At 41.5% G+C, this 26,082-nt stretch overlaps 1 protein-coding gene across 5 annotated transcripts in view; it reads left to right on the forward strand.

Moving 5' to 3' along the window:
• The window catches only part of ATRN (attractin), a 145,734-nt gene that overhangs the window by 62,331 nt on the left and 57,321 nt on the right, over positions 1–26,082 (forward strand). For all 5 annotated transcript variants that reach the window (XM_075563931.1, XM_075563926.1, XM_075563928.1 and 2 more), the window contains exons 7-18: positions 2,515–2,605; positions 3,063–3,306; positions 4,972–5,155; positions 5,976–6,130; positions 8,785–8,869; positions 10,710–10,930; positions 11,867–11,988; positions 13,317–13,455; positions 14,868–15,058; positions 17,665–17,884; positions 19,038–19,223; positions 19,728–19,961. In XM_075563931.1, coding sequence (XP_075420046.1) covers positions 2,515–2,605; positions 3,063–3,306; positions 4,972–5,155; positions 5,976–6,130; positions 8,785–8,869; positions 10,710–10,930; positions 11,867–11,988; positions 13,317–13,455; positions 14,868–15,058; positions 17,665–17,884; positions 19,038–19,223; positions 19,728–19,961 — 2,072 coding nt within the window. The remainder of the gene's footprint in view (positions 1–2,514; positions 2,606–3,062; positions 3,307–4,971; positions 5,156–5,975; positions 6,131–8,784; positions 8,870–10,709; positions 10,931–11,866; positions 11,989–13,316; positions 13,456–14,867; positions 15,059–17,664; positions 17,885–19,037; positions 19,224–19,727; positions 19,962–26,082) is intronic.

A 26,082-nucleotide genomic window follows, 5' to 3' on the forward strand; every position in this document is an offset into this window, starting at 1 on the left:
TGGTACACACTTGTAGCCAATTGTCAAAACTTACAGAAGTAAATAACAGCCCTTCATTTATTGTGTAAACTATACCTTGATTTGAAAATAAAATGAATACAGAAAAGGAAACAATCATTCTCCACTACCATGCCTACCTGGGTATGATGCTTGCCTGACATAATGGAAACTCCAAATATTTCTCGACTTCCCGGTTGTCACTCTCCACCTTTACTTCACGATCCTTGTGGTTTTATCATGTCAGTTCTTTTTCCAGTACGTGGGCCTCTGTATGTCCTAGATGTTCTTTCATCCACTCGTCTTGTTGTCCATCAAGCTAAGGACATGGGAAAACAGCAGTGTGACTCTGTGCGAGCTGGCGGTCACACTGAGCTTGAATGCCAGCTCTTCAGGACAGGTGCTTGCCAGGCTGGCAGTGGCAAAGTTACCCTCTAAATATCAAGTAGGAGGTTGTATCTGTGCAAAGGTGGTCTTCCCTCACCCCCATTCCAATGAGGTTGTCTATATCAGGCAACCCAGAGAAAGCTTCCAGGGTGATTTGTGGACCAGTCTGGTCTCTCCAGGTCACTCTATGTCAAGCAATCTACTTCTATTTTCATGGTCACTGTCATTACTGATTACTAAAACCCCTCCATAGTCTCAATTCCTGGCATTCTACCTCCTAATTGTGAGTGTTGTCTTGTTACCCAGATTCCCTTTACCAGGCGCGTACCCCCAGCTGCTGTGAACATTGGCTACATTCAGCTCAGCTGTGCTTGGAGAGGCCTGGCCCTTCCCTGGGGACCGCCCCTTTCGGGTAGCTAAATATTCTGCCTTGCTCAGAACTCTCCTTGATTTAGCACTGAAAGTTCTACATCCTGGGAAACCCTTCAGGCCTGAGCAAGCCAGGACTTTGGCCATCCTACATGCAGCCAATGGCTGACTCATTAGGAAGTGCAAAATCCTAGACTCTGGCAGTGAGTTTAGTTGTTTTTGTGTTTTGCCTACTGGTGGGAAACCTCTGTGATGTCTCTCATATTCCGGAGCTTCTCTTAGGACCAGGGGAGGCCAGATTTCACCGTCTCCTTGCTTAGCTCCCTCCTCCCTCTCTTATCTCACTTCTTGGCACTGCCTCAGTAAATCATTTACACAAGAATTCCCATCTCAGAGTTGTGCTTCTAGAGAGTCTGACTTGAGATTCTTTCTAATCCTTTCAGATCTTCCTAGTATCCTGACTCCACCTGTCTTTGTATGCTCACACTCACTGCTGTCAAATCCATTCCAACTCATAGGACCCTGTAGGCCCAGTGGGACTGGCCATCTGTGCCAGAGCAGAAAGCCTGACTTTCTCTTGTGGAACGGCTGGTGGTTCCAAATTGCTGACCTGGCAGTGAGCAGCCCAAATCACTGGCTGGGTTTAAATCATTTCTATCCGAAATAAAATACATTTAGTACCGGTATGTCTTAAAACAACAATCACATAGTGAGTTTGTAAGAGGGAAAAATTGAGAATGAGAATGAAAAAGGATTCTTCAGGCTTCTTGGCTGAAAAGCAAACCAGGTAAAAGAGGAAGAAAAATCAGGGTGGCTTGAGACTTCACCCTAACAGCATCCGATAGCAGGTGACTAGGGGCAGCGCCTGGGAAGCTCTGCAAAGGCAGCATGACGTCCCCACAAAGGAGATTGGATCACTTCAAAGAGAAAGCCAGCATTAAATTGGATAACTCTGGGGGTAGGGATGTAGGTGTACTCAAACGTTTCATGGAAGATGGAATGCAAAGAGCATGAGATTTTTCTCAGGAAGTAAGTACCCCTCAAAAACAAGCGTCTGGAGTGATGTCTACTTCATGATCATTCACTTCCAGGTGGCGAGCTATGAATTCAACTTTGTTCAACTTTGAATTCGTTTTTTCTCAGTTAGTCCTAATAATGAACATACTTGATTTTTTAAGCAGTAATGTTATATGCCAGAAAATCAAACTAAAAGTGAATATTTCAAGATAGTAATATAATTCATGCTATGTGGTGAGAATAAAAATTATTTTCTTTTTGGTATATTTGTAAGGTTTTCAAGTCTGTTTATACTCTGATTAAAATGTTAGGATATTCCAGCTTTCTTTAAATTTTTATTTTTTAATCAAAAGAGATCAAAGGTTATGGTTTTCCTTTTAACCTTTCCTTTTCAATACTTACCTTCAATTTTCCATAATAAAGTGAAAGAGAAAATATTGTAATAAAAACTTTTTGTCCTTCAAATACAATACAACCTTCAAGTGCTGGGTTTCAGGACTCGTTAGAAATGTCCAGTGGATTGCATTTCTTCCTTGTACCAGAGCTGTGCCGCCATGTTCCCCTTCCCGTGCTCTCCCGTGCACAGGGCCCCAAAGTGTTCGGTTTGTTTTCCAATGTGACAGGTAATCTCCATGAACTTCAGTTTAATGAGCTTCTCTAAAGTGGATTATTTGTGTCACAGATAAGAGAGCACAGAATACCCTGCTTTATCGTGTGTGTAAATGCGGCTTGTTTGTTCTGTAGGTATGACCTTGCTTCTAAGGAGTGGCTGCAGCTGAACCGCTCTGTGAACAATGTGGTTGTTAGATATGGTCACTCTTTGGCATTATACAAGGTAAATTATCGCACTCTGTACTAAGTAAAATACTCAACTCCTTATCCATTTTTTCATTGTATTATGTCATTGAAAAACGATTTATTGTTGGCTCTTAATCGGGAATATTTTCTGCACTGGGTAGAATTATAATGGGCCAAAATCTGAAGATACTAAAGTTGAAACTATTCTACCCATGAGATTTTAATGGAATCCAGTTCTAATGAGATATTATCATGGTGGTGCTGTAAGAGATCTCATGTGAGAAAGTCCAAGAAACTGGTGAAATGGGAATCCAGCCATGATTAATTTAAGCATGTGTCCCTTTCTCCATCCCTTTCCTAATAAGTCACCAAAAGATACATGGCACTAACACTGTGTAAAAAGCTAAGACTAATATTGACATTTTGAATTGCTTCTGTTCTCTCAAATCTTCTCTTTTCAGTATTTTTGAAATTTTGTTTGCATTTTTCCCTAGGATAAAATCTATATGTATGGAGGAAAAATTGACTCAACAGGGAATGTGACCAATGAGTTGAGAGTGTTTCATATTCATAACGAATCATGGGTATTGTTGAGCCCTAAAGCAAAGGAGCAGTATGCAGTGGTTGGGCACTCAGCTCACATTGTTAAATTAAAAAATGACCGAGTGGTCATGCTGGTCATCTTTGGTCACTGCCCTCTCTATGGATATATAAGCAGTGTGCAGGAATATGACTTGGGTAGGTATTTTTTCCCCAGTGGCTTTTTTTTTTTATGTCAAAGTTCAGACTTACTGTTTTTACCATTTCACAAGATTCAGCCTAACCTTGAGCCAGGGCCTATCTTGAACTCAATTAGCATTGGTCGTTGTCAGTCAGTTCAGACTTGCTGCGCCTGTGTAGCATGTATTTGCTACTGTCAGTTTGCCAGAGGGCCCACGGTGACACACGCTGCACTGGGCATTACAATTACAACCTTACATGGCAAACAAGGCAACTGAGATGTTTTCATTGAATGATGATTGTGCAGGATGAAAATTGGATCATATGCTTTATCCCACCCTAGGACTAAAAACAAATTTTTTTGCCTAAGAAACTTCTTTACAATGAGCTAATGCTCTCTAGTTAGAAAATAAACATAAACTTTGTATATAAAATAAAAGGTTCTAGTTAAACTAGAATGTTTTGGGATAAATTCTTGATCACATAGTACTTGATACGTAGATGTTGCTCAATATATATTTGTTAGATGATTGAAAATAAGAATTAATGTAAACCTGTTGAATGTTTATAAATAAAAATACTCTTAAAATTCAGATACAGTAATAAATATTCTAAGACATAGGTACCTAAACTTATGTGGCCTATCACCCTCTTACAGAAAAAAAATTACTCAGTGCCCCTTGGCAATTAAAAACTTTTGTACTGTAGCCCATAACCCAGGAAAAACTTTTGCAGCCTCCCCACCATGCCCGCAGTCATCCCTGTACCCACCCTTACCCCCACCCCCACCCCCACTAGGAAGCAGTAAGTATCACCACTTTAGGAAACACTGCTTTAAGACATCAAAAAACACAAGGCTTCCTCTACATGAAAATGAATGGGTGAGAAGATTCTGATGGAATAGAGACATTTCAGGTGAAGAAGACACATGTTACGGTCACTCAAATTCAGCCTCAGTGAGAGCTATTTCTGGACCTCTGAACCTATTTATATTTAGGCTGGTCCAATAAGTATATTCTTTCAAAGTTTACCATTTGTTTTATTTCTGCATTGAACTTCATATGTTGTGGGTTTTTCTAAAGTTTTCAAATGAACAAATTTTATAAAATGGGAATTGTTTGCTTTGGTCAAGCATTTTTACTAGTACTCATTAAACCTTCTTGTAACAAAACTGCTTTAAGACTGTAAGTATTCTGAAGAAACATGCATTTGGATAGCTCTTAAGGGCTTAGTTTAGTGGGGCGTCATTTTTTAATAGATAATCTTTCCTTTTGTTAAATTTTTATTGAATCCACTGTTTAGAAATATTAACTAAGTGGTATATTGTGAAAGCAGGTCTATAAAATTTAGAAGAGTAAATATCAGTTATTTTCTGGTTTCCTTAATTTATTCTTTCTCCGTCTATTTATTTTTCACTACATGTCATGGTGAATTAAGTTTTACTTTGAGGGGAATCAGTTTCTTTTAAATTTGGGGCAATATTAGACCGATGAAAATGAACATTGGAATATTTAATAGATTGGAGCTTAGCCACCTGGCTTTGTTAGTAGTTTTAGGTGATCTTCCATTAAAAATTAGAATGATAAAACTGTGCATATCAAGCCTCTTAAGGCTATTTGGATTTTTAAGTACTGCAGGGAGGAGCCTGTAGCATTTGGTTTTAGCTGATTTTTTCCTTTCCAGATAAGAACACCTGGAGTATATTACACACCCAGGGTGCCCTTGTGCAAGGGGGCTATGGTCACAGTAGTGTTTATGACCACAAGACCAAGGCCTTGTACGTCCATGGAGGCTACAAGGCTTTTAGCGCCAATAAATACCGGCTTGCAGATGATCTCTATAGATATGATGTGGACACCCAGATGTGGTAAGTGAACTTTTTTTGGTTGTCATTTAACTTCCATGTTAAAATGTGAATCATGTAGGAGCAATTGTTGGGAAAATAGCAGTACTACCTTTTTATTTTCAAACTTGGTAGGTAACTTTGTTCAGCTAATATTTTACTGCATTATTCTCTAATTCTGTTGTAGGCTGGTTAGACTGGTTTTCAATTTCCGTCTACTGAGTACCACTGTAAAAGTTGAGCTCTTCAGCATTGTAAGGAATGCATTATTGTCCACAGCCAAGTTTCTGCCCACATTTATCATTAAGCAGAACATAGTTACTTGTTGGTCATTTTACTGATGGCCAAGGTGGCATCAGTGGGGTCAGTTACTGGCGTTATTCCATGAACTCACCAAATAGGTGGTGTGTGAACACCTACTAGATAAAGGTCTCTTCTGGACCAGATATTAGATACTAAATTAAACAAATGAAAGGCAGATTTGAATTGAGAAATAGTGTAATTACAAAGTAATGGTTTCTTCTTTTTGTATTCTGTCATGTGGGTATATTGTTTTCTATGTTTGGTTTTATCAATGAAACATTGTCCATAAACGTTTGGCTGCCCTTGATTTCTATCCAGATTTGAAACCGTGGAATCAGAGGGCATTAATATTTTAAAGCTGCTACCTTATTTTGCCAAAACTCTTTTAAGTGTTAACATTTCCTTGTACTTATTTGTTTATTGACAAGGTACTTACATACCTACATACAAAATTTGACAAAAGTGTTGCTTTGTATTAGCAGATAGATAACAAGTATTCTAAACTAACTATGTATTTATTACTTTTAAATAAACGCAAAAGGACCATTCTTAAGGACAGCCGATTTTTCCGTTACTTACACACAGCTGTGATAGTAAGTGGAACGATGCTGGTGTTTGGCGGAAACACACACAATGACACGTCCATGAGCCATGGTGCCAAATGCTTCTCTTCAGATTTCATGGCTTACGACATTGGTAAGTTTCCCAAAGCCGTTTCACTTTAAGACACCTTTCGTCTGATATGTGTAATGTTTTAAAAGCACAAGCCATTTAAAAGAGGTCTGAGTGGTCTTTTTCAATGTTTGTTTCCATGCAATGTTGTTATATCTTTAAATGTCTTATCTATTTAAAAGCTCCTTAACTTCTCCTTAAAGCTACTCTTTTTAATGGCTTTGAATGGTAATTTTTGAGACTGCATTGAAGTAACCGAGAACTCCTTCGTTACAAGCGCCTTACACAGTGGGTTTTGTAGTTGTGACTGCCAGCATTGTGCTGTCCAAAACAATGCCGAGTCTTATTACATGGAAAACTGGTTTCAGATCATCTTGACCTAGACTTTGGCACGAGTTACATTTTTCAGTGTGGTAATTTACTTCACCAGGAGAGGGCAGTATATGTTCAGAGAAAACAAGTTCTTACCATTCCTCCCTCAACATTGTCAGAAGTTCATTTTTTGTCAGCACATTTCTTAATAAATCATTTTATTGGGGCTCATACAACTCTTATCACAATCCATGCATACATCAATTGAGCAAAGCACCCTTATGCATTCGTTGCCCTCGTCATTCTCAAAATTCGCCTTCCACTTGGTTTCCTGGAATCAGCTCGGTTTCCCAGAAGTTCATTTTTAACAGATACTTAATGTGCCAGCTAAGTCACATAACTTGTACTGTGGGGTGGTAAGATGAGTAGATTACAGCCTTTGGCCTCGTGGTGGAAAAGGCAAAGAAATGAGCGAGCATTATAATGGCAAGTCAGGGTTTTACTTGCTTTCAGGGAAATGGATGGGAGTACCTGTGAAGGCCGCTTGACTCCTGTAGGGGAAGGGTGATGGTCAGGGAAGACCTTCCAGAGGTGGGACCATCCAAACTAGGTCCTGAAGGACACTGGAAACCAGTTGGGTGAAATTAAGCCAGACTTCCAGGCAGAGGAAGCCAATGCACAGAGATAATGGTAGATAGAGATTATGGGCATAATTTGGGAGCTCCCAAGCAATTACCAAACTCACTGGCACCCCATGAGTAATTAATTTTGGCAGTGAATGGCAGCACACCAGAGAGGAGTAGCCTGGAGTGAAACTCGAGGCGCAAACAGCTGTCAAGCCTTTCAGACCATGAGGGCCTCGTGTGGCGCGCTCAGGCAGGTGGGCAGTTGGAAGAATCTTACGGAGGCGGTGACAGAATCTTGCTGTGTCTAGGGAAAAATCTTTGTGGCATTGTGGTGAGTGATTATGAAAGTATAAGACCATAGTTCTGAGGCGATTGCCAAAGTGGTGATGTGAGTTTGAAACAAAGATGTGGAAGTGGCCGTGAGGACAAAGATAGACAGCTTGAGAACTAGCAGGAACTTGAGGGCTGCCTGGTGCATATTTTGAATGGGACGAAAGCGTCCTCGCAGGTACCTCACATGGGCCGTATAGCTGGTGCCTTACCAAGGCTGGGAATGGAAGTAAGAAATAGACCCAGAGAGTATTGCGTATTTCACTAAAAACAAACAAACCAAAACTTGTCTCTGAAAAGAAAATGGAGTAGTTGAGTCCCCGGTGGGAAGTCGATTTGGTCTTAGAAAGACCTTACTATGTGGAGGGGGGGAGAGGAGCAGATAATCTTGTTCACATTTGCTTACTGTAATGAAAGACTGTTAGCAGCTCAAGGGAGAGTAAACAGTTGGATCGAGGAGGAACTGATAGGCAGAATGAGAAGAAGGGACACTGTTGGTTTTCAGGAAGGAAAAGGTGGGGGGCAAGAAGCTGGGGGAGTTGGTGCCCCATGACCTCTGTTCTTCATGAGGAAGACCAAAGTCTCGGCTGGAGAGAAGGAAGTGAAAGCTGTTGAATAGAGATCTTCCTGAAGTGGAAGTTAACTTTGAATAAGCAAGCTTGACTATCCGCCTCAGAGCGTATACAGTTAAAGTGATCCAGCAGATCCAGATTATGCCCAAGGTCCAAAAAGAAGTTGCTAGTATGGGTTGAAAACACTGGAAAAGTAGATCTAGGAGTTTCGGAAGGAGCCCTGGTGGTACAGTAGTAAAGTACCCTGCTGATATTTCAAAGGTTGGTAGACTCAAACTGGTCAAAGGACAAATGGCTTAGAGGGGTTTCCTGTCAGCCTAGACAAGCTGTGAGGGAGATCTGCACTGTCCCGAGGCTCACTGTGTGTTTGAATCAGCTTAATGGCAAACCACAACCTGGGACCTAGGAAAGAGCATTGACATTATGAACGTTTGGGGTTATAGAGAGTTAATTAATTTTTACCTCCGGTATTTTCTATTTCAGCTAGGTTTAGACAGCATAAGATGAAGACGAATAGAAAAATAATTATGGAACCCTTGGTAAAATAGAAATTGTCCTTAAGTTAAAAAGCATGGGAATGGTAAAATTGCTAGACACCAGGGTGAGCGACGTGGAAGTCATTGAAATGGAGTGCATTTACCGATGGGATGTATTGCCACCCAGTCCTGCCTTTCTCTCGTGCCCTGCTGCTTGGCCGAGGTTGCTTTTTACCCTAGAAATAATGCCATGGCTAAGAAAATGAAAGAGATCCACTTTATGACGTTATGTTTGTTGCAGTATTTTTCTCAAAGAAAACCAGTTTCTGTTGTCAATGACTGTGTGTTTTCCTTGCTCCTAGCTTGTGACCGATGGTCAGTGCTTCCGAGACCTGATCTCCACCATGACATCAACAGATTTGGCCATTCCGCAGTCCTGCACAACAGGTGTCGTGGGCAAATGCACGGGACAAGGGCATGCACACTCTCTCACAGTCTTCTGCCCTCTGCTAATGCTTGCTGTGCTGGGTTGCCTTTAGTTGTGTCTGAATGACAGGAAAATATTTTTATAAAGCGCTTTCCACATGGGGATGTTGTTTGCTGCTGACCCAGACCAGCAGGCCATGTGCAGACCACGGAGATCGCCTTATTCCCATTGTTTTGTTCTCTCCTTTCACTTGGTGCTCAGTTCAACTCTTAAACCTGACATTTGATGAGTAACTATTGCAGGTCATTGTTTGTACATTTCCCATAGGTTCTTGAGTCTTTGTTGTAGAAAAGCATTAGGATCCATCTAGCCAAGCTGCCCTGGTGACACTGTTGGGGAAGCAATTCAAAACCACCAACTCTCCCTGAGAGAGAGATGAGGCTCTCTGCCCCCATAGATTGACGGCCTTGGAGACCGATGCAGGGTCTCTGAGTCAGACTAGATCAGATGGCAGTTGCTAGGTTCTAAGCCACCGTCTTAAACAGAGCCCCATTAACTCCTTTTCTTGTCATGTAACTTACAAAGGATTTTTTTGTAGTGTTTCATTGGTCTTTTTACATTGCTTATGGTACCATTTTCTATGAAGTTTTTCAAAAAATTTGAATTTTTAAAAATGCCTTCTGAATTTTAAATCACGGCAGTGGTTTTTTTTTTCCTCCTCTTTCAGTATGGAAATTTACCCGTACTAGCTTCTAGTGCTTGTGTCTTTGGTTTTCTTGTTTTCTCTTTCAGGTTGTCCTCTGACCCATAGGAATTTATTTTGCTGTTTAGAAGGAAAAGTACAATCAATTCTTTCTTTCTCATGTTTCAGTTATCTCAGTGTCATTTAGTGAAAGGTCGGTGTTTGCCTCACTGAGGTGCCACTGTTACTGTGTGCCCAGTGTGTGTATGCACTTGATCGGGCTGTACATCCAGCAGAAGGATAGCATTTTCATTATATAGCCATTCATGAACATTTCATTTTAACATCTAACGACTTGTTAATGAGTATAGGATTAATTATATGTTTAATTTTAAAAGGTATTAGTGTACCCTAACACTAAAATACACCAAAGCATCATGGTTAAAACTTAGAACTGTCTGGTTGGTCATAGATCAGAATGAAAGGGTATGGTTAGGGAACGAAAGCGATGACAATGTTTTCCTTGACTTTGAAAAATAACTTATTGGCAACTTTTGGTATGTAAGATTTGTCTGAAGGCTATAAAAAGTATATCATGCATTCACCAGACAAGTTTTTAGCAAGTCACTTCTTTGTGTTAGTCTGGATATACTAGAGAAATAAATCCACAGAAACTCATGTGTATTTAAGAGAGTTTTATATGAAGGGTAAGTGTACATTAAGAAAGCATCCCCACCCAGAGCTGTCCAAGCCCATAAGTCCCAACATTCACCCATACATCTGACACCGATCTACAAAGTCCTCCTCAATCTCACAAAACACACAAATGATGTCAGCTGCAGGAGGAAAGCCGAATTAGTGAGCGTGTAAGCATCTCAGCACCGGCAGGGTTCTCTACATGGCTGCTCCAGCACCTAGGGCTGTATCAGGGTAGGTCCATGTGGCTTCTCCTCAGGGATGCCCCGCAGGAAGTGAGCCTTGTCAGCTGAAGCAGGGAACTGACTAGGGCAGCTGCACCCTGGTATGACCATTAGAGAGCAAAAAACCTGAGAACCAGAAAGGGGAGGCTCACTGAGGCATTTATCTCTCCGCCCTTCAAATTAATTCCACATGTGTTTATTGTCCAGGTTGGCACAATCAACCTTAACTATTTCACTTCTCTCTCTTTTTCATCTTAGCACCATGTATGTATTTGGTGGCTTCAATAGTCTCCTCCTCAGTGACATCCTGATATTCACCTCAGAAAGATGTGAAGCGCACCTAAGTGAAGCCGCTTGTTCAGCAGCAGGGCCTGGCATCCGGTGTGTGTGGGACACAGAGGCATCTCAGTGTATCCCCTGGGAATTGGCAACAGAAGCACAAGAAGAAAAGTTAAAAGCAGAATGTTTTTCCCAAAGAAGTATGCTTTGCTTTTTTTCTCTCAAATTTTATTTATTTTAAGATCGTATTTTTTACTGATGTATATGTGTTTTGTTATACATACCTTAAATTTATTTGGAATCTCTTCTGTAAATTATGAGGGAAATTACCATATATGTATACTTTATGATCAGTTTATTTCCCAAATCCACTTAGTGATAGCTTATTTAAAGCCTTTATGGGTCTTTGAAAGTTGACATACCTCTAGAATAGATGCAATCATGCTTGCCGTCTGACTCTTAGAGCCTGTCTGCAGATGATGGCGATAAATAGCCCTCATGGGCGCTCTATAGACTCCTACATCACAACTTCAGACCATGGCTGCAGTTGATGTGAGGTTCTCAACCTGTGGGTCGCGACCCCCTTTTGGGGGGGTGGGGGTCGAACAACCCTTTAATAGGGGTCGCCCGATTCATAGCAGTCACAAAATGACAGTGATGAAGTGGCAACAAAAACAATGTTATGGTTGGGGGTCTCCCCACATGCGGAACGGTACTGAAGGTTTGTGGCATTAGGAAGGTTGAGAACGGCTGACCTAAGAGAACTCTTGTGTGGTGGTGGAAATGTTCTATGTTGGCACTGCCCCGATACAGTAGTCACTCACCACGTGTCCAAATACTTGGAATGCACCCATTTTCTGTGGAGTTTTTTTTAGAAGGGAGTATGTGTAAGACAACATGATTTTTATTCAGATTGTCTACTTCTAAAAACGATTTTAACCCGAACATACTGATCTCTTTTCTTGCCAGTTTTATTTTTTCTTTTCTCTGCTGATTGTACTCCTTCTTTTCTTGTTGTTGTTGTTGTTGTTGTTTTGTACTCGGCCTGAAATTGTGCCCAACAGAAGCAATATAACGGCCTGTGAGTTTTCTGAGGAGAAGCTGTGACGGTTAATAATGTCCCTTTCTTTTCCTAGCTCTGGACCATGACAGATGTGACCAGCACTCCGATTGTTACAGCTGCACAGCCAACACCAACGGTTGCCACTGGTGCAATGACCACTGTGTCCCTGCAAACCACAGCTGTGCCGAGGGCCAGGTTAGAGCTGCTTCCTGAGGATTGCAGGAGAGAAAAACCTGTGGATTAAAATTATATGACAGTGTCTATGCTATGGGTAATGGCCCAGAAGTGTTTTAAAAATGGGTATAGGTCTAGATTTCATTATTGCTCGGTGTTCTTTTTTTAAAAATGCCCTAAAGGTGTCCTCATCCCAAGGATTTAGCTAACCACTGGAATTTGTTTATATGTGTGGTGTTTTACAAGATGGCAGGACAGCCTTTCTGGGTGCCCCTGGGAGTTGCGGTGCCTGGACCTTTAGAATGTTAAAGGATTTTCACGAGAGCATCATTTTTCTCCTTGGATACGCTGATAAATTACTTGGTTGAAGCTCCTGGAACCAGTTAGGGTCTGGGCACAGTATTCTATCCTACTTTGGGGTTGATAATTGTGAGCTTATGCTACCTCTGCAAGATTTGGGCAGCAAGTTAGGACCTGAGGCTGGGAGGTGTCGGGGGTGTAGGAATCCATAACTCTAGGCCCTCATCAGGGGCCCTGGTAGTATAGTTGTTAAGAGTTGGGCTTTGATCCACATGGTCAGTAGTTGGAAACCACCAGTAGAAAGACTGGGCTCTCTGTTGGCGTAAACAGTTACAGTCTCAGAAACCCATGGGGGCTGGGTGGGGTGGGGTGGGGTGTGTGTGTGTGCGTGTGCTGTGAGTCAGCATTGACTCAATAGCAGGGGATTAGGTTTGCATTCTATCTTGGTTCACCTTGGTTTAATTGAATGTTCACGATATAGAGGCTTTAATTTTATGTTATTTTAAAAGCTAAAGCTAAGATGATTGACTCCACTTGTGTAATGTTAGGCAGTGAGTAAGATATTCTTTGTCAATCAATTTGTTGCTGTTTGCCATCAAGTTGATTCTTACTCAGAACAAGCCTATATGATGGAGGCAAACTGCAGATCACCTGGGTTTCTCTTACAGAGTTATTGGTTGGAACCACCAATGTTGGCATTTGAAGCTGAGCACTTAACCTTTATGCCACCGGGGTTCCTGATGCCAGTCTGTAATATAGATCATAAGATACGGAACTTTTAGGCTATTTGTGTGGGAGGCACTTGAAAACCACCTGCAGGCCACTTTACAGAGGAGCAGGCTGCTGCTGCTCTGTCAGTTCCAGGCATGTTCTTGAGCAGGACACATCACTGCGCTGTTTGCGCTGCCTCATCGGCCTCGGATGTCTGTGTGGGCGTACATATTTGCAGTTGCTGCTTCAGTTAGATTTTGCTGTTCTTTGTATCCAGTTGGCCATCACCAGTTCTTTGTGTGAGTATAACAGCACAGCTTTTGTCTACTGTGTTCTAGATCTCCATTTCCAAATATGAGCATTGCCCCAAGGATAATCCCATGTACTACTGCAACAAGAAGACCAGCTGCAGGAGCTGTGCCCTGGACCAGAACTGCCAGTGGGAGCTCCGGAATCAGGAGTGCATCGCCCTGCCTGGTAGGCCTCATGGGGCAGTTTGGTGTGTGTGTGTGTTTCCAAGAACTTCGTGGCCTCCCTCTCCTGTCCCCACGTGCAGCAGCCAAGAGTGTGCCCAGCACAAAGGAGAAGCTAATTCTATCAATTTTCTCCTGTGCCGTTATTGTGGATGTTAGTATTTTAAACAAAAAAAAAATCCATTTTTTTACTATCTTTTTGTACTGTTATTTGCACTTAGATAACTCTGGAGGATCAAATGGCAGCTCGGCTCTGTAATATAAAGCCTCCATGGCCTCTACCCCACTTTGTGGGATAACTGCAGCAGTCTGTTTGCTTGCCTCTTGTGAAGAGTTCTTCATATGTGTTACTGTTAGGTTTGGGTCCAGCGCTTCCTGAAGGGCATTCTTCTCTGAGCAGAGATGCCATGGTCAGCACCATCTCTTGGCGCGCTATCTGTTCCCCAGGACCAGTGTCAGCATACGGTGGTCCTTAGGCTCATGGTGATCACTTGGGGGTCCTGAAGCCAGCCGGCCATGACTGAACCCTTGGACACCCGTCCTCAGCCAGAATGCTGCGGAAGTGGGGTGGTGGTGGTCTGTACAGCATCTGAGGCGTACTTTGATTTGTGGCAACATTGTAACAAGCAGTGATTCCAGTGCCACACTTCGGGCAGCAGGTCTCTCTCTGTTCTTATATGTTATCTTTCCCACGGTACTGGAACTACCCTTGTAGCTCAGCTGCGCTTGCTGTTAATGAGCTCTTTCGGTGGTGGCCCCAGGGTGCTTTGGTTTGGGTGCAGTTTCTCCACCTCCTAGAAAGCATTCTTAGCTTCTGTGCCACAGGGTGCTCACAAGTAGCAGACTGCCAGTTGGCCATTTTGTCTTTTTCCTAAGCAGAATCTTCCCCCTTCGGTTTTAGAGTCTTTGTACCTTTTTGCCTCCCTAAAGCAAAGCTTTCTTGGTCCATCGACGGTGGCAGTAGCCTCCACGTAGGCCTGCCACCCCGTTTACCTTCTGCCCAAGGGACTGTCCATTTTTCCATTTCCTCACCTCATTGCTGCTATTGCTATTTTCTACCTACCCTTGCACGAATTTTATTTTCTTTCCAGTCACTCTTCAAAAAAAAGCTTACCAGTCTTAACATGGCCTGCCGTCTGCTTCAAGACCTAAGGGGCAAGTGAGCTCACAACATACTTTTTGGGATTCAGGATATATTTGTGTTACACATTTTTTTTTTATTCTCGTGTCCTTTTTTTGGCCCTTAATAATATGTCTGATGTCCTTACCACAGCCTAATGAAGCAACCGGAATTCAGATCACCAAAATCACTTGTTTACAGTAATTCTGACTGGTAATGTAATAGTTTTGTGTGATTTCTAAAACTTTTTTTCCCTCTCTTACTCTCACCCTCTTTCTTTTCCATCTTTGTAAAAGAAAATATCTGTGGCGTTGGCTGGCATTTGGTTGGAAACTCGTGTTTGAAAATTACTACTGCCAAGGAGAACTATGACAATGCGAAGTTGTCCTGTAGGAACCATAATGCCTTTTTGGCGTCTCTTACAACCCAGAAGAAAGTAGAATTTGTCCTTAAGCAGCTGCGAATAATGCAGTCGTCACAGAGCATGGTGAGTTAGCCCCCAGGACTGTTGAGTCGCTCGTGTTCCGCTTTGCTAGTGAGGGCATGAAGACAGATTGGGTGTACGAGGCTGTGGGTGTATGTGATGTGGTTGGCAGCAGGAGCACAGCCATGTGTAAGCATTCTCATTGACTGTGGGACTGGTTCATTATTTTCCTTTCATGCTTTTCTGATAAAATAATTGAACATTTTTAAGTTGTTTTATTAGTATTGGTAAGTAAGTTACCCTGTATATGAGTATGAGTATATGTAGAATGAATATGAACGTACACACACATAGGCACATAGCCCTGGTGATAGCGATAGATGATTTCACCCCTGTTTAATCTCTAGACTCTGCTACAAGGGAAGTAGGAGGAGAATGAGATCTTTGTTCATTAGCTAGATGGAATTAAGCCACCGGATCTCTCAAATGTAAGGTTTCAGTGAATAATAATGACTTAATACTCATTATTACTAAGTAATATGTGCCTTTCTAGGCCCTGCAAACCCAAAAGGAGAGGACACCTTCTTGTGAGAGTCTCTGAGCACATAAGGTCCCAAGTTCTCTACCCAATCACCTAGTGATCTTCACTAGCTTACAATGGTTGCTCATAATTGCATTTTGTCTTTTTTCCAAAGGTCCAAAGTCTTAGACCTGTGGTCCTACTCTTGATTAAGTAGGTAATCACAGAACAAAGCTCTTCTTTCAGATATACTGTCTTTGATGTGGATCTGTTTCAGAGAAATGTACTTCACCTCGAGCAGGGAGGGGGTGAGGACAGCACTTCCTTGGGTGTAGCCTTCTTCCTATGAAGATACAGAGTGGCCTGGGCCCAGCTCCTGGCTACACGTGGCCTTTCTATCCCTACGTAGAGAACCATCCCAAAGGTGGTGGGAGATGCTCCGTAGTTCACCTTCTCTTTAACCTCATTTCTCATTAAAGAATTCATCTTTTTCCCCCAGTACAAAATGGATAGGGGTGAACACTCTAACGTTGGTATTGTGGTTGTGTCCGGGACACTGGGACCACATTTAATATGTTGAAAGGTTTTTCAAATTTCATCATCTCCACTAGAGACTACATTTGTTTCTCTGTCTCCTTTCACCCCCAGATGTAGGTCTTGTATCCTGCTAGCATTACCTCTAGTCATTCATGCCCTCAAAAAATGGATGGTTTACAGCTTTGCCTGTGGCTCTGGCACTTCTACCTATGACTCCCAATTCCACATCTCTGAAGGGGTAGACCTAGTTGGAAGGGCTCAATCCTCCCAATTGACCATGGATGCCTGTTCTGGTCCCTAGTCTCATATGTTTTCTAGCTCTAGAAAGCTCTGAGTAATCTAATCCATTGTGGCCACCTTTGTAAAACAGGAGTTCAAAAGCTTGTAATAAGACTGGAAAATAGACTATAATGTGCTTTTGCTGCCATAAATCTGGCTTTATAGGGTCCAACCTTATATGGAAAATTGAGAAAGTATATGCAGCCTAGCCTGAGAGCAGTTGTAGATGGCAGGAAAAAGGTTTGTAATCCCTGGAAGCAAGAAAGAATGAATCTGGAAGTGAAGTGGGAAGGACTCTGAGCACTGGTACCCTGGTGCAAGGCCTAGAGACTTAAGGAATGACTTGTTGAGTGAACTACAGTAAGTTTGCATGGCTGATTTGCATACTGATATCTGAGCCTCACAACACGGGCCCAGGGACCAAATCCTAAGAGCCTGGTCAGCCGTGTTGATAACCTTGACTTTCATGAAGGCATAAGGAAATGATTGAAAGGCTTTAATTTTAAAGTATTCGTTTTTATTTTATTTCTTTAAAAAACACATATTTCATACAAACTTTAGAAAATAGCAAATAAAGAACATAAACATCCCTCATCATTATAACTCAATAATTACCTTTGGTTATATTTGTTTTGGATCGTTTATGAACATATAAAACAGTAGTACTGGTAGTAGTAGTAACTGGCAAAATTAGGACTTTCTTTCCCTTCTGGCCAACCTTTGCTTTGACTTAAAAGGCATTTTAATTGCATTGAGGACATTTCGGAAGTACCAGAATCAGACTATCTAAGGATTCCTAGTCCTATTATTCTCTATTAAATGCAGTACCAAACTATTTAGGCCCTGGTTGAAAGTAGGAGTCAGCAATCCTCCGAATGAACAGGGCCCAAAGTAGGTGTCGTTACTGATCTGAGGATCAGCTTATGAGAGATTGTGAATACCGGTAAGATGATTTCATGAATGATTGGGCAGTTAAACCAAGTTGGGGGACAATCTCTTCACAGCATGCATCATAGAATATGGAAATCTAGGGACTTGATTATTGCTTGCCATTACTCTTTACTGTGTAAAAATGTGATGAGTCGTCTTCTCTGAGCTGCCTTTTTACCCTTGTACCCTTGTACAACATTTTACCCTTGTACAACGTTCATATTGAAGTGCCGGGCATGATATAGAACACAAGTGATGGTCTGTCTTAAGTGAGGGCCGAGGCAGTGGAGGGAGGTCTTCTCTGTTTGTCTTGCATCTTTGTTGAATTTTTGCTTTATTGGGATTTTTTTTAGCCTATTTGACTGAGAGATTGTATTAATAGTTGTGTCTATTTTTTATGTAGTCCAAGCTCACCTTGACCCCATGGGTTGGCCTACGAAAGATTAATGTGTCCTACTGGTGTTGGGAAGATATGTCCCCGTTTACAAATAGTTTGCTACAATGGATGCCATCTGAGCCCAGTGATGCTGGATTCTGTGGAATCTTATCAGAACCCAGTACTCGGAGTTTGAAGGCTGCAACCTGCATCAACCCACTCAATGGTAGTGTCTGTGAAAGGCCTGGTAAGTACCTGGGGAACGGTGTGTTAATTGGAAGTTCATTAAGAGACAGACCATAAGAGTGACAGTTAAGTATTAAGATGTGAAGTAATCTTAAAAAACAGATGGAATATTTCTCTCAAGCATATGAAATAGAGCGCAACTAAGAACTTACCAAGCAGAGAGCTTTCTCTGGCTTTGAATAGTTTGAATTGTAAGTGAAAACAAAAATAGCTTAACACTGCACAAAGAACTCAACAAACTAACAATAAGATTGATTGATTTACTGACCACAAAAAGTATCGAGAATTTCCCTGAATGCATTTCTTGGGGCTGTCAGAAAAATGCGATGGAAGAGAGAAAAATACAAACAAGGAAAAGAGTAGGAAGGCAATTAGACAACTGCAGGAGCAGTGTATAAAACTCTAGGTCAGCAGGGAGAGAGACGATGACGGACAGCAGAAGCAAACCAGAACCAAACGACTGCTGTAGAGGTCTGAAGGGATGAGGCAAGTAGCTCCACGGGCTTGACTTTCTCCCCTCTGAGCTACCTGTAAGCCAGCCTTTTAGAAGTGAGCTAGAGGCCGCCCTGCAGCCCAAAGCCGGGCCTCAGCAAAGCTTCCCGCTCCTGCAGAAGTTACTTACCAACAGTGGGGACACGTTCCTGCACCTTTCAGGGTCTGGACTCAGCTTACATTATGTCCCAGTTTTAGAAGCTACTATAATTTGAGAAATACAAAAGCATGGAAGAATATTCATAACATCGTAGGAGTCACTTTAAAGTAAGTTTGTAAACTTTTTGTAGGGGAATATTTCAACTCTTTTGGATCCTGAACTCTGTATAGAAGTCCATGCATGCGGTGGCCCTTCGCCTCCCCACCCTTCACGTCAATATAAATACAAGAGTTTGCAGATTCAAGAGTTGTAGGCACCAAAGTTCATCTTGGGTCCTCTGTATTCTGAAGGACTTTTAGTGGAACTCTGCCTTTAATGTTCTTTGAAAAGAAAGCGGGTGGTTTCCCCCCAAAATGTGCAACGACAGCTGATCAAACAAATGCTGCACTGGTGCTTTTGTTGCTGATGTTTTGTGCTAACAGGTAACAACCCACATTTGAAGTCATTGGCCGTGGTCAGCATGGCGAGAGCTCTGAGTGTTTGCTTTGTGTTTCATTCCCAGCGAACCACAGTGCCAAGCAATGCCGGACACCGTGTGCCCTGAGAACAGCATGTGGCGAGTGCACCAGCGGCAGCTCCGAGTGCATGTGGTGCAGCAACATGAAGCAGTGTGTGGACTCCAATGCCTATGTGGCCTCCTTCCCTTTTGGCCAGTGTATGGAGTGGTACACCATGAGCAGCTGCCCCCGTGAGTGAAGGCAGCTCGGGCGCTCCTGAGGGCCCTGGCTGTGGGCAGCATTATCAAGCTTTGAACGTTGTAGGGCTCAGACTAGACTTCATGTTCCGCCCAGAGGCTGCCGTTAAGACAGACCTTCCTGATAGGAACCTTTCTACAGAATCAGGCACAATGATACAAATACATAAATGTAGGCAAGATTGTAGAATACAGAGATGATTTCCCCACTTCACTATCATGTTTCATTTATGTCCTCTCTCTACATCATACTCTCCTAATTCATATATTCATACGTTCTTTCTCTCTAGTTAATGATATCCAGTTTACCTCTAACCCTTGCTGATTTAAGAGAGGTTCCTTTCTTACGTTGGACAAGATATTGGCGTTTTAAAATCATTGCCTTAGATAGAGAATCACAATAGGATAGTGATTAATGTGTAATGAAAAAAGAACTAAGTACAGTGAATTTATTATCTACATGTCACAGTGAATTGTCATTTGTGTTTGTTTTTGTAGCTGAAAATTGTTCAGGCTACTGTACCTGTAGCCACTGTTTGGAGCAACCAGGCTGTGGCTGGTGTACTGATCCCAGCAATACTGGCAAAGGGAAATGCATTGAGGGCTCCTACAAAGGACCAGTGAAGACACCTTCACTTGCCCCTACAGGAAGTTCCTACCCGCAGCCTCTTCTCAATTCTAGCATGTGTCTCGAGGACAGCAGATACAACTGGTCTTTCATTGAGTGTCCAGGTGAGCTGCCATCGGGGACAAACACAGGTGTCGCACCACCTGCTTATGAAGAATAGGAACCTCCTCTAAGAAAAAATACAAGTGACATCATTTTAGGAAAATTTTTCATGTGAACAATATATGTATATTTTTAATCATTTTATTGGGGGCTCTTACAGCTCTTGTTACAAGCCATACATCAATTGTACCTGACACATCTGTACATATACTCCAGCGTTCTTTCCTAGACATCTACTTTCCATTGAGCCCTTGGGATCAGCTCCTCTTTTTCCCTCCCTACATCCCTCACCCACCCAACCCTTGTGACCCCTGATTAAGATGACCAGACATCCTGCTTTTGGCGGGACAGTCCAGATTTTTAACAATTTTTCCCGCATCTCGCAGTGTTTTTAAAAAGTCCCGATTTTTGGAAAGAAAGCACGACAAGCTAGGGGATACGGTTTTCAGTGGCCATGTGGCTGTTTCACAGGATGTGTTTTATCAATGGTGTCCCGCTGGTGTCCCGCTTTACCAATGGTAAAATCTGATCACCTTACCCCTGATAGATTGTAGATTTTTAATTATTTTCAAATCTCTCTCTGACCACTATCTCCCTTCCCCTCTGGTTTCTGTTCTTCCCCCTGGATGGGGGGTGTGGTTATGTGCTATTCATTGTGATCAGTGCCCCACCTCCCTCCTCACCTCTCCCCACCTCCCCCCTACCCTTTTGGCATCTCTATTCCCATTCCTGTTCCTGGGTTCCATGTGCTGTGAGCTTTATCTCATGCCTATACCTATGTACACGCTCCCGTCTAGTCTAGATGGGAGGCGGCACTGAGGTCGTGATAGCGGGGGGTGGGCGAGGCTGCCAGGGAACAGGTACATTGCGTGACCCATTAGTGCTCCACTGCTCCCTGATTGACTCACCCTCTCCCTGTGACCCCTCTGTGGGCGGGTGTTCCATTGTCCATAGATGGGTTTGGGGTCTCTGCATAAAACTCCTCCATTCTCACCAATGCATTTTTGTTTGTTTGTTTACTGTTTGTTGTGAATCTTCTAATGCCCGTTGCCCAGTCTCGATGACACCTCACGTTCTCACTGGCTGGTGTGCTTCTTCCATGTGGATTTGTTTCACTATTGAGTAAAATATTTTTATATTAATGAAAATTTTTGAGAATTTCAAGTGAATTATTTTGGTAACTAAAAATATATATATGAATATGCATTTATTGTAAAAAATTAAATAGAGATAAATAAAAACAATAATTCCTTTTTTAAAATCTCTAATTCTTCATAAGGTAAGATTTTTAATCATTTGGTATAGATACCTCCAGACATTCAATGTACTTTCTTTCTAAATAAAGTATACTCTACTTTAAAACCCACTGCCATGAGTCAAGTCTGACTCACTGTGACGCTCTAGGACAGAGTAGAACTGCTCCACAGTGTTTCTGAGACTGAAAGTCTGTATGGAAGCAGATGGCCTCATCTTTCTTCAACGTAATAGCTGGTGAGTTTGAACCGCTAACTTTGCAGTTAGCAGCCCAACACTTAACCCACTGCGCAACTAGGGCTCCTTCACTGTGCTGTATCCTATGCCTATTCCATTATATCACTTTTTTTTTTTTTTAGCATTTTGTAGTTTGTAATTTTAGTTAAAAATATATCATGGTGATTGCTGGAGGTAAAAAATTAAAATGAAATCTTTTTTTAGCTCAAATTTCTCTCCTGAAGTAGTGAATATATTAAAAAAAAGTCTTATTATTGAATAAACAGTAAATCAGATTGCTGACAACACTCACTATATAGTCTTTCCTAGTTCATCTAAACTCACCCTGGTACTTGAGTGACCACCTGTGTGGGGAATGGCCGTTACCCAAAGAAAAAAATTAACTATTTTATAGCCCTATGACAGTAGGCACCTACCCTCAACCCCCAAGGTGGCAGGGAAGTGGGACAGTCTCTGCCTTGATGTTTATGGTTCAGAGATCGCATTCAGACCCTTTAGGAAAACATTATTGTGTTACATTTCTAGAAAGAGGGATTATTTTTTTAGCCTTTAGAAATATTTGCATACATATCAAAGAAATAGAGGACGGATTTGAAAATACAACTCTCCTTAATGAAGCAAAACCCTCTATGCCAACCAAGGGTTAAAAGACTTACAAGAGATTGTTGGCCCAGAGTTTCTCCAAGATGTGTCAAGCAGGGCCATTGACAGGTAAAGATGCCTGAAATGAAAAAGCCATGGTAAGCAAAGGTAAAAGCAAGAGTCAGAATAAAAAAAGTGGTGCTGTTGGATAAGTGTTGGATTGCCACAAGATCAGCAGTTCAAACCCACTAGCCATTCATTGAGAAAAACATAAGGTTATATGCTCCCTTAAATATTTATAGCCTCTAGACCAGAGGATGTACACTGGTCATATAGGAACTGGAAACACGGAATCCAGGACAGATGAACCCCTCAGAACCAGTGGTGAGAGTGGCGATACTGGGAGGGTGGAGGGAAAGAAAGGGGGAATTGATCACAAGGATCTACATATTACCTCCTCCCTCGGGGGTGGACAGCAGAAAAGTGGGTGAAGGGAGACGGCGGACAGTATATGACAAAATAATAATAATTTATAAATTATCAAGGGTTCATGAGAGAGGAGCGGCAGGGAAAAGGGGGTGATGAGCTGATACCAAGGGCTCAAGTGGAAAGCAAATGTTTTGAGAATGATGATGGAAACAAATGTATCAATGTGCTTGACACAATGGATGGATGGATGGATTGTGATAACAGTTGTATGATACCCCAGTAAAACTTAACAAGAAGGTAGACAACCCAGTGTTTTAAATGGGCAAAGGACATGAATTGACATTCCTCCCAAGAAGATATACACAGGTGATTAATAAGCACATAAAAAAGATGTTCAACATCATTAGTCATTTGGGAAATGCAAATCCAAATCATGAAAGACCCACTAAAACTCACTGCTGTCAAATTCTTTCCAACTCATAGCAACCCTGTAGGACAGACTGAAATTGCCCCATAGTAAGTCTTGACATAAACAGGCTGCGTCTCATCTTTCTCCCAGAGTGCTTTGTGGGTTTGACCTTTCAGGTTAGCAGCCTAACACTTTACCCACTGTGCCATCAGAGCTCCTCAGACCCACTAGGACAGTGGTTCTCAACCTGTGGGTCACGACCCCTTTGGGGGTTGAACAACCCTTTCACAGGGGCCGCCCAATTCATAAGAGTAGCAAAGTTACAGTTATGAAGTAGCAACAAAAGTAATTTTATGGTTGAGGGGTCACCACAACACGAGGAACTTTATTACAGGGTTACGGCATTAGGAAAGTTAGAACCACTGCACTAGGATGATTATAATAAAAAAAGATGGCCAATAACAAGTGCTAATGGGAATGTGAAGGGTATTGGAACCTTCATATACAAGGCTCCAAAAATATTTGTGGGGAATTTCATTCTCTTTCAATTCAGTTTTTCTGCTAATGTTTTGAAGCACGCATACATTGTTTGAACTCCCAGCCTTGCAGCAGCCCAGGATTTATTTCACAGCTCTACCAGGGCTCCTCAGCACTCTCATAAATTGTTGATGGGAATATAGCTTTGGAAAACACTTTGGCAGTTCTTTTAAAAGTAAAGCGTAGAGTTATGATCCAGCAATTTCATTCTAGATGTATCTCCAAGAGAATTGAAAGCATGTGTCTGAACAAAAGCGTATGTGCAAATGTTCATAGCAGCAGCATTCACTGTCGATAGAAAGTGGAAACAACCTAGATATCTGTCAACTGGCAAATGAATTTTTTTAATGCCACAGTCATTCAGTAGGATAATACTTGGCAATAAAGAGAATCAAAGTACTGACAGGCTACCGCATGGATTAACCTCAAAAGCGCGCAACATGAAAAAAGCCAGATGCAAAAGTATACATGCATGAGATTATTTTTGTGAAATGTTCTAAAAAGACAAAATCAGAGGCAGAAAGTATATTAGTGGTTGCCTAGGGCTGAGGGTGTGAGTGAAGAGTAGTGGGTAGGAGTAATGAGAAAGCTGTATCATTTTTTAAATCATTTTATTAGGGGCTCATACAACTCATCACAATCCATAGATACATCAATTGTGTAAAGCACATTTGTACATTCATTGCCCTCATCATTCTCAAAACATTTGCTCTCCACATAAGCCCCTGGCATCAGCTCCTCATTTTTCCCCTTCCTTCCCTTCTCCCCCTCCCTTATGAACCCTTGATAATTTATAAATTATTATTATTTTGTCCTATCTTACACTGCCCGATGTCTCCCTTCACCCACTTTTCTGTTGTCCATCCCCCAGGGAGGAGGTTATATATAGATCCTTATAATTGGTTCCCTCTCGACCCCACCCTCCCTCCACCCTCCTGGCATCCCCACACTCACCACTGGTCCTGAAGGGATTTCTTACCTGTAGCTGTGTACATCCTCTAGCCAGATTTGTAAGGTAGAATTGGGATCATGATGGTGGGGAGGAATATACAGGAACGAGAGGAAAGTTGTATGTTTCATCGTTGCTATCCTGAGCCCTGGCTGCGTTGCCTACAGATGGGCTTTGGGTCCCCACCCCACACTCCCCATCATTCACAATATGATTTTTTGTTCTGATGGTGTCTGATACCTGATCCCTTCGACACCTTGTGATCGCACAGGCTGATGTGCTTCTTTCATGTGGGCTTTGTTGCTTCTGAGCTAGATGGCCGCTTGTTTACCTTCAAGTCTTTAAGACCCCAGACGCTAAATCTTTTGATAGCAACAATGTTACCCATATCCTTACCATCACTTGTAATTGTCCATCTATTTTATTATAGACATTCTAAATGATAACTCTTTCTAGTTTTGATTTGGATTTCTCCGATGACTAGTTAGGCATCTTGTTGTTCGTCTTTTATCTATTTATTTGTTTATTTTGAGGAATGTCTGTCTTGGTCTTAGCCCGGTATTAAATTGTACTGTTTTTCATTTTTTAGTATTGAATTGTTAAGAGTTCTTTAAGAATGCAAGATACAAGTACCTTATTAGATACGTGATTTACAAGTATTTCCTCCTGTTACTTGGATTTTCTTTTCCTTTCTTCATGGTTTCTTTTGAAGTTCAAAAAGTTTTACATTTATTAAGTCTCTCTTTATTGATGTTTTGTTTCATCTCATGTGCTTTTATTGCCTTATCTAAGAAGTCATTGCCTGACTCAAGATAGTAAAGATTTAGTCCTACCTTTTCTCTTAAAAGTGTCGTAAATTTATCACTTATTTCTAATTTTTGTGTATAGTGTGAGATAAGGAATCAGTATTTATATTTTTATACATGGATGTCCCAGCACTATTTGATGATCAGACTTCTTTTATCACTAAATTCTCTTGGCATATTCATTGAAAATCTCTTGACTGAAAGAGTTAGAATTTATTTCTGGACTTTTACTTAATTCTATTCCATTGATCTATTTTGTCTCCTGTTGGTACTACAGTATTTTGATTGATATATGTTGTAGAAAGTTTTGAAATTGAGAAATCAAAGTCCTTCAACATTTTTCTTATTTTTCAAGATTCTAGATCCTTTACATTTCCATGAAATTTAGGATGAACCTGTCACATTGTGTCCCCAAAAAAGCCAGCTAGAATTTTGTAAGGATTAGGTTATACAGCTATAAAACTATGTATAGAAAAAAATGCTGAAAAACATGGCAAACATGAAAATGGTTTCTGGGTGATGGGATTGTATATTTTTCAATTTTACTTTCATGAGCATCTTATCATTTTTACAGTGAATGACAATAAAATTTATTTTTCTAATTGCCGTGAACCTTCACCTTGCTGTGGTATAGTTCTGATCTTCCTAGAGAGTTGTTTTGGATGTTTTGGGTTTTGTTTTTAAAGGTCATTTTATTGAGCGCTCTTACAGCTCTTATAACAATCCACATTTCGATTGTATCAAGCTTATTTATACATATGTTTCCAACATTATGTTCTAAACGTTTATATTGTATTTGAGTCCTTGGTATCAGCTTCCCTTTATACCCTCCCCCCATTCCACTCTTGTGACCCCTTGGTAAATTATAAATTATTACTGTTTTCATATCTTATACCAACCACTGTCTCCCATCCCCCGCG

This window comes from Tenrec ecaudatus, chromosome 12 (assembly GCF_050624435.1).
Source record: "Tenrec ecaudatus isolate mTenEca1 chromosome 12, mTenEca1.hap1, whole genome shotgun sequence".
NCBI lineage: Eukaryota > Metazoa > Chordata > Mammalia > Afrosoricida > Tenrecidae > Tenrec > Tenrec ecaudatus.